The sequence below is a fragment of the Aegilops tauschii genome, chromosome 7, assembly GCF_002575655.3.
Source record: "Aegilops tauschii subsp. strangulata cultivar AL8/78 chromosome 7, Aet v6.0, whole genome shotgun sequence".
Taxonomy (NCBI): domain Eukaryota; kingdom Viridiplantae; phylum Streptophyta; class Magnoliopsida; order Poales; family Poaceae; genus Aegilops; species Aegilops tauschii.
Window position 1 is genome coordinate 279,123,780 of NC_053041.3, and position 9,209 is coordinate 279,132,988.

The 9,209-nt window shown below is 49.3% G+C and overlaps 1 protein-coding gene across 2 annotated transcripts; it reads left to right on the top strand.

The window, feature by feature from the left end:
* Window positions 1-4,983: 4,983 nt before the first annotated feature.
* Window positions 4,984-9,209, top strand: LOC109753861 (uncharacterized). 2 transcript variants are annotated; one of them, XM_073502973.1, is made up of 3 exons: window positions 4,984-5,522; window positions 6,508-6,686; window positions 7,938-9,209. In XM_073502973.1, exons 1-3 carry the CDS (start codon window positions 5,420-5,422, stop codon window positions 9,060-9,062), a joined length of 1,407 nt encoding a protein of 468 aa, XP_073359074.1. In that variant the 5' UTR covers window positions 4,984-5,419; the 3' UTR covers window positions 9,063-9,209. The 2 variants fall into 2 exon arrangements, with proteins under 2 accessions (XP_073359074.1, XP_020168373.4); XM_020312784.4 differs by lacking the exon at window positions 6,508-6,686.

The window sequence follows — 9,209 nt, forward strand, 5'->3', positions numbered from 1 at the left end:
TCGGTCTGTCGTCGTCGGGACGGCACAATTCAAAGCAGCAGCTTAGTAGGACCAATAGCTACTGGTAGCACATCTCGCCATCGGTCAATTCAATCCTTGGACTTGTGCTCTCTGCTTTTGTTTGTGTCGTGGAAGTGGAATGGAATCAAGACAACGGGTGCATCGGTCCAGTTTCGATCGTGTGGTCTTCCATTTCGTGCCTCGTCGGATATAAGCGGCAGTATGTTACTATATTCATTATTTTTCCAGTTTCAATTGCGTGTGCGTGCAAAACAAGCTGCAGGCCGTGCACGCTAGGCGCCAAGCCAATAATCCAGCGCCGTTTCCATTCATTCCGCCTTACATCTTGTCTTGTCCATGTCCAGTACGTTGTTGGATGGATGGATCCAAGTTGATTATTCATCCTTGCATCATACTGCAACCAGCTTAATTGCTGGAACGATTCAGTATGGCTCAAGCATTTCCCATTTTTCAAGCCAAAGGCAGAAAACCGTCCGTGCGCCATCTCATCTCATCTTTTTTTTTTGTTCCTCTTCTTCCGAAAAGGATCCAGATCCATTACAAAGGTTTGTCAAAAGTAAAGGCATTCCGAACATAATAAAGTTTACATTGAGGTCACTGGACCATCGAACAACTGCTGCAGCTAGAATGATGCATTGATGCGCCGTTGTCACCGTTCCCATATCAGAACCGGCCTAACCTTGTGGATGGCAGCCGGTAAGTCTCCATGCATGTGCCCCCTAACAACTAGCGCCCTATAGTCACTGCTGAATCCTAACCTCATTGCCCCGACGAGCCGGTAGAAATCTACTTTGGAGCTCTGTCAGATTTGTCTTGATGAATGAACTCGAAAAGGCTCAGAGCCCAGAAGACCAACTCAAAGATGAAGCATCAACCATGCGAGGACTAAAACCCTAACCTATCTATTAGCCAGAACCGAGGCACCAGGATTCTTCTCCCCGCCACCCATCGCCGAAGCGTGAATCTACATACTCGCCGGCGTTGAACGAGGAGAGTAACACTTTGATCTAATCGCCCTTGCTAGAGGGGAAAGAAAGAGTATCACATCTCATCTCCGACAAGCTACCAGAGAACAACCGTTTACATCAAACCAAAACTTGTGTGACTAGTTGGAGTACTACTATATGTATGTGATGATGATTAATTAAGTACTCCCTCCGTTTACTACTATATGTATGTGATGATGATTAATTAAATACTCCCTTCATTTTATTTACTTAGCATATTAGCTTTGAATGAAGTCAAACTTTATACATTTGCAGAAAACAATATGAACATTTACGATAATAAATCTATATGATGTGTAAATATATTCATCTAATGGTATTGATTTAGTGGTGTATATATTGATATTTTTTCTGCAAACTTGATTAAAGTTTAACTTTAGACAAAGCTAATATGCGAAGCAAATAAAAACAAATGGAGTAATTTCTGCATGTTCCTAAAAAAAACAGTAATTCCGCAGGTTTACATTGTTAGAGTACAATTTATATAGCCATGTAGCCTTTGGTATTTACCCTACTGTATAAGGAGCTTTCTGCATATCCTATACCCGCACATGTATATATACTGGCCTATGGTCTTCTTGGAATACAAGTTGCATATTCCTAACATGGTATTAGAGCCTTAGTGTTTTTTTACACGCACAACTCGTGCTTTCGATCCAATCTCCCATCCACGCAGCCGCCGTCCTTCTTCTGTGAACGGCGCTGCTCTCCGGTGCCTTCACCAACCACAGGTCAACCCTACTCTGGCATCGCCGCTCTCCTGTGCCACCCACATGCCGTGGAGGATAGGCCTGGGCCCGATCCAACAGCCCGCCTGCCCCGTGTCGATTTAGTGCGCGACTATTCCTGTCGGCTGCGGTGTTGACACGAGCCCCCCGATCTGCACCGATCCGATGCGCGACCGAAGTCGCGTGACATTGTTGCCTCGTCTCCCGCTGGTCAACGCCCATGATCCAACGTGATATATGCTGGCCTATGGCCTCATGGGAATACAAGTTGTATATTTCTAACATACATGACATGTCCATACACCTACATAATTTAATTCCGCTCGTTAGTTAACCCATGTTAGGGAAAACTGATGAGCAGCCCTGCATTCTATGGATTTAAAGATGCACGCAACCCACACAGAATAAGAAAAGGATGCACACAACCAATAATTACCAGGCCTTAATTCACGAGTCTTGTGAAGTACTTCATCCGTCCAGAATTACTTATCGCAGAAATGGATGTATCTAGACATATTTTTAGTTCTAAATACATCAATTTCTACAACAAGTAATTCGGGTCAGCGGGGGTAAGATAAAAGGCAGTACAGTTAGGTCGCAGTGAGAACTCACTTATAACAATGTCTATTGTTAAGAGTATGGTTAATAGTATAGTCAACTGCGGGCTATTTCATATTATGATATCATGTAAAGCTATCGTTTATAATTATTTATACAAGTAAATGACCGAATTTTATTAACGTAAAGGCCAACTACAGCCAGGATGTTAATTAAGCAAGGGTAGCTAGGAAGTTAAGAGCAACTCTAGCAGACCCCGCATAATGCGCGAATCCGCATAATTCCGGCGAGTATACGGGTTCGGGCCCAATTTTCTGGCCAGAACAGAGCTCGTATATTCGTTCGGCCCGCAAATGTTTTTGCCGCAGCCCGCAAACGTTACCCCCGAAGCAGTATATCTACGGGTTTTCGGGACAGATGCGGGTCGAAACCCTACCCCCTCCCCCCCGCAGCCGTGTTTCCCACCATTCCCCACCCCATTCCACACCGCGCCGCTCGATTTCTCGCCGCCGGCCGCCGCACGCAAGCTTGCGAAAGCCATGGACGACTCTGGGGATGAGGCGGAGCGCCGCCAACGCGCCAGATCTGATGCCGCGCGTAAGCGGGGGGCGCGTCGATGGCTCAACCGCGGTACCCGGCCGCCACCGGCGTTTGACCGCCGCGAGCTTGAGGACTTCGATCGCGAGCTCGCCCGCCGCCGCCACGCCTCCTCCGGCAACTGGTCCGCGGGGAGCTCATCGGGCGCATCGAGCTCGCGACTCATTCCGGTGAAGAGCGAGCCGGATGAGGAGATCTCGCCCCGCGCCGTGCCCAATTTGCCGCCGCGTCGAGGCGTCATCGGGCCCGAGGACTACCTCCCCTCGGGGCAGGAGGAGCTCCTCGAGCGCGTCGTCCTCGAGCGGTCGGCGAGGGAGCAGGAGGAGATGGAAGAGCGCGTCCGACGCGAGCTCGAGTACGAGCAGCTCTTCCTCCAGACGGGCGTCACCGTGTTGCAGGCGCACGCGTCCAAGAAGGCTGACCTGCGAGTGATGAAGGCGGAGTAGGTGAAGCTCTACAGCGACCTCGACTCCTCCTCCTCCGACTCCGACTGAGCGCCGCCGCTGGCCAGCTACCGCACGAGCTCCGGTGAGCTCAATTTTGTGTAGTGGTACGGTAGCGTAGGCCCGTTCTAGCTCCGGTGAACTTATATGTAATATATGCATGCTGTGTACGAACTTATGTGAAAAAGAACTAACTATGCGAAGAAGAACTATCTATGCGAGCGAGCTCCGGCGAGCTTTTGCTTAAATTTCTCGCGTGAAACAAGTTTTTTAAAATTTTACGGGTTTGGATACAGTTTCTGCTCTGTCGCCGCGATTTTGAGCCTGCATAAGCGCCGTCGTGCGAACTGCAAACGCAGTTTACAGTTCGGCGAAATGCGGGGTCCGCTAGAGATACTCTAAACAAGCTATGACCAACACTTATAGCAAACGTTCGTTTTACGAATTATCTCATAAGGGCATTATCAAGAAATGCAACCAAAAGGCAGATGAACCATTTGTAGGATTTTTTTCGTAACTCTACTACCTTAAAAAAAACTCTGGTTTACCTCACAAAAAAAAGTCGACTGCTTCTCTGCCATGTTCTCTGATCATTTCCAATCATCATTACACAATTTTCGAATCGGGATATGAATGCATGCAAACGGGAAAGCAATTGCATGACAAGAAAAAGGTAATCTTCTGCCTCTAGCATCATGAAAACGTCACTATGTGCATTTTAGAACTAAACCAAAAAATCATACCGAAAATAAATCGAACTGAATCAATTTTTTGATTTGTGGCTTCGGTATGGTATGAAATTTCCATACCATCTTGAATTTCTGTTTTATGGTATATACTGAAAACCGAACGGTTAACCGAATAAACCAAAGTAAAAAAATATTTATATTTTTTAGGCGAACAACCATACAAGTAGTCTTTTTTTTGTACAGGAGCCAGATTCCTTGCTAAGCGCGTCCATTTTTCTTGTAACACAATAATTTTTCTCTTAAAAAAATGCTCAACACATTCATAACCATCAAAGCATGAATCCATGCATGCATATATACTTATATAGTGTTTGTATAAAAAAGTGTGCGTTTTGAGTCATAAATTTATAAATTATTATTACGTCATTTTCAAATTTGCATCAATTTTGGTTATTATGCTATATACCAGAATAATTTGGTATGTATATACCGAATCTGAATCGTATCTTAATTTCATACCGTGTTTACCAAAGTATTAATACCTTACAAACCGGAAAACTGTATACATCGAATGCACAAAGTTATATAAATTATTTAAAGACCCAAACATTGTCATATCCTGACCTGATGACCGAAGGCGCTTAAGTTCTTGCATGTCCTTTTTGTAAAGAAAGAAAAGCTTAAAAAAAGTACTCTGGCTTCCTTTGGTTCGCATGGTAGTTAAATCATAGAAATAAAAAAGTCATAGAAAATAAGATGATATGTATCTCAAAATCCTATGGATAGGAATAGAAAAAAAAATGCCCTTTGATTCACATCATGGGATGTTTTCCATTGAGTCTGCATTAATATTTATTTGTCTATGAAATGTGAAGTATAGGAAGAATTCTTCCATAGAAATATATGTTTCTATTTCTACAAACCAAAGGGCTCTAAATTTGAAGCACCACACCAGTAGTACCACGCGCAGCCATGGCTCCCGCGACTCCGCGCCCGCAGCCGGCGGCTCCGCCTGGATCTCCTTCTTCCGGCCGCCATTTCAACCGCCGAGACCAGATCCGGGCTGCTCTCCGTGTCCTCTCTCAGCTGCACTCCTTCTCCTCTCCAGGCTCTCGCGGTGCTGCCCATGGCCATCACGTCCGCGTCGTCATCTCCGACTCCGTCGGCCGCCTCGTCTGCTGCCGCAGCGATGGCCGCGGCTGCTCTTGCCTCCCGCAAGGCTGCCCCGGCTGCTGGTGGGCGTCTGTCCCGCGCTGGCGCTGGACTCCCGCCGCGGCCGTTCGTGGCAGCATCTCCGGCGGCAAATTCGGGCATGCTCTCTCTGCTGGTCTTCCGGCCTCCCCCGGCCGGCGTCACTGCGTTGTCCGGCCTGGTGGATGGAGGGCTTGGGCCGCCGCCACCGCCGCGGCTTGGGTGTCTCCCGCCCCCGGCCTCTGCTGATGTTGCTCCTGCCAACGCGTGTGCATGAACTTGGAAAAGGTACTCCCTCCGTTTCTTTTTACTCCGCATATAAAATTTGGTCAAAGTCAAACTGCACAAAGTTTGACCAAATTTATATAAAAAAATATGAACATCTACAATACTAAAACTATATAGTATGAACATACGTTTCATGGTGCATCTGATAATATTGATTTCATATTATGAATGTTTATATTTTTTAATATAAAGTTAGTCAAACTCTATAAAGATTGACTTTGATCGAACCTTATATGCGGACTAAAAAGAAACGGAGGGAGTATGTGTATGTGTTGACTGTCAAGAACGGTGGTCGATTGGATTGGATTCGATGGGTCCTTCCCAAGACGATCGAGAAGAGAAGGCCGCGCTAGCAAGCGTGCACCGCCTCCATTCTACTCCCATACCTTGCTGGCCCATAGTACTAGCAGCTTTTATAAATTCCATGGACTGCTCATGGCAGCAGGTCCTCGCATCTAATCAAGTGTACTGCGTATATAAGAACCATCTCATCTCCCAAGCATAAATTCACTCAACTACTGCTACCTACCAATTGTGTGGATGCAAAACCAGTGCAGCACTCAACTTAAAACCAGTGCAGCACTCAACTTCTTCTTCTTGCTTAATGCTTAACGAGTAACGAAGTCGTGGCAAAGCTTGTGCCATTTCAAAGAGAGAGAAAAGTTTGCCAGCTGAAACTTTTATGTCACGGCCGCTGAAGTCTCGAGTGTATCTATCTACACGTATGGTGCCGGTAGAACCGTTTCATGAGATGAGATAAGAAGATGAGAGTTTGGAACGGAAGGCAGTTCCGATTGTTGGGAAACCGCCGCCGCCGGCGGCGGCCTCGTGCGTATCGCATGGGCTAGCCCCTCCTGTTTCCCCCACTTTACGTTAAGTGGATATTTATCCCTTGACCCCCTACCCCCTATATAAAGCAACGAGGAGCCATCATTGTAATCCCTGATCATTGATTAATAAAGCTGGTCTCCTCCATATCTCTCAGTGTCATTTACTTTCGCGTGTTCGACTATTTCGTCTACGACGCTCGCCCTCGCTCCGCAACCTCGGACCGGACTCGCCGGCGGAGTTGCGGAAAACGTTATCAGCACGCTTCGCTCCATCAACTCTCCGTCAAGCCTGCGTCAAGCCTGCATCACGCAGGCTTTCGTTGATCCCGCGGAGGTATAAGATTCGATCCCCACTTTTGCAAAAATGGATTCCTCTCGTTACTACGATTTCGTTTTTGCGATTAGATTATTTTTCGGATTTGATCAACCTATGGTGCGGATTTTCCTCCCAAGAACCGAGCGGACGAACACGTCGCCGACCAATGTCGATGTTCTTGGACTAAGAGGAATTTGTTGACTGCACTATAGGGAGTCAGTACAGATCGCGATCCAGATGATCGTGGTACTGCCGCAAAAACACCAGATGTGTCATGCGCCGTCGTTCTTCCGGATGAACGCGACGAAGATCGCATCCCGAGGCCGGCGTCCGGATGACGTCGCGCTGGCCGCGACCCTGCTGGTCGCACACGCCACGCCGCGTCCTGCTGACACCGCCGCCGCAGCCGTCCCGCTAGCCGGCTCGTCGCAGAGCCCCGCTGGCCGGCCTGGCAGCCGCCGCCGCCGCCGCGAGCCGTGGCCGCACAACGCGCTGGCCGCGCCGGCCGCGCCGTAGCCGCGCCACGTCGTGCCCTGCTGGCCGCGGCCCGGTGGTCGCCGCGCGGCGTGGCCTGCCGCCGCCTCGCGCGCGCTGGTCTGGTCGCGGTCGCCGCGCGCCGTGCCCTCGCGTTGTGGCCCGGCGCCGCGCCGTTGACCGCCGGCCATCGCACCTTCCCCCCGTCCGCCGCGCCCCGCTGGCCGGCTCGGCTGTCGCCGCCACGGCGTTGCTCGGGCGCTAGGGCAACCCTAGCATCGCCCCCTGGTGGGCAGTGCAACGCCTTGGGCCGGCCCGGCGCGTTTTTCTGCTGGGCCTGGATGGACCGAAGCCGCCGGATGGGCCGCGGCCGTGGGATTCCTCCATAAAAAAACAAGAGGGGCGCCGGCTGCAGCGCGGGATTTTTGCGGTTTAGCCCCCGTAGTTTCCAGAGTTTACGCAAGTTTTATTCCTGCTGTAATATTTCGCGTAGAAGCCCCTGGAACTGTCTGTTTTCACTGAAAACACGTATTTGGTCTTAAAAATGCCTTGGGAATTCAATTTTTGGGCTAGTTTTCACATACTAGATGCGCTTAACATGCTATCTTTTGTAACATGATATTATAGTATGATTTTACTGATGTAGATTAATTGTTTAGCACTCTTAATCATTTAGTAAGTCATATAATAGCATGTTTTAAATATTGGAACGTCATTTTATTGAATAAGTTTATCAACATCGCTTTGTGCAAAAGATTACCTGCTGTAATCTCATGATTTTTGCATAAATCGCAGATGGCCGGAATTGTCAACAAAGAGTTTCCTGAGTTGGCCCAGACAGGGCTAAACTACCTGTCATGGTCCTCGGACTGCGAGATCTTTCTCCAGGGCAAAACCCTCCCGAGGGCGATCGGTAAGGGGGCCCAGCTGGTCGTCACTAATCCCAAGTTCGAAACTGAGAATGCGCAGGCTCTGCACTTTCTCCGTCATCACCTGTCACCTACTCTGAAAGATGAGTATATGGCTGAGCGCAGTGCTTCTGGCCTTTGGACCGCTCTTAAGCAGCGGTTTGAGCGGCTGAAGTACACTGTGAAGCCACGTGCAGAGGCAGAGTGGATCCGTCTGAGGTTTGCAGACTTCAAGACGGTTGGGGAGTACAATTCAGCTCTGCACCGGATTTGTACGACTCTTCGGTTGTGTGGTACTGAGATTACTGACTCCCAGAAGATTGAGAAAACCCTATCCACTTTCCACCCCGACACGGTCCAGTCCTCACGGAACCACCGCCAGGGGAACTACACGAGGTATTCAGAGTTGATTGACGTCCTCCAGGTGGCGGAGGCGCAGGACGAGGTTCTCAAAAAGAACTTTGTCGCGCAACCACTTGGGGGGAGTTCTCGCCAGGAGGTGAACGCTCTCAAAGTCCGCAAGCCTCAACAGAAGAAGAGGGGCCGGAAGGGCAAGAAGAAGGGCCCTCACCCCCCCGCCCCGGCTAAGCAGAACAAGCCGGGCAAGGGAGGGCAAAGGCCTAAGGACTGCTTCCGTTGTGGCTCGGTGGAGCATTTCTCCCGCCAGTGCCGCGCACCACAGGAGGTCGTTGATGCATATAAGGCTCGGAAGGCGCGTGAGACGCACCTCGCCTTGGTTCAGGAGGGAGCACCACCGGCGCCCATGGCGGCACCCGTGATGATCGCTACTCCCCCTGCTGCGCCCATAGAGGCGACCCCAGTGGTGCCCATCGCGGCAGCTTTGGCGGTCTCTACCGACGCCCACGTCGCCATGGAGGTTGACCACATGGTCGCCTCGGCGGCGCCGCCACTAGACATTGATGCTGCCTCCAAGATGATTTCTAAGGAGGATCAGCTCACTAGTATGGAGATTGCGGCGGAAGTGAATGGCTTCTTCACCGAGTCCACTTAGCATACCTCTTTGGTTATCATGATTCCGCGATTTGATACAATAAAATTGAATAAATTCGATTTGGTTGTAAGCTCTATGAGAGCATAAACTTATTCTTTACTTTGGCGATTGAATGACATTTATTCATTTATTCCATTATTTATACAT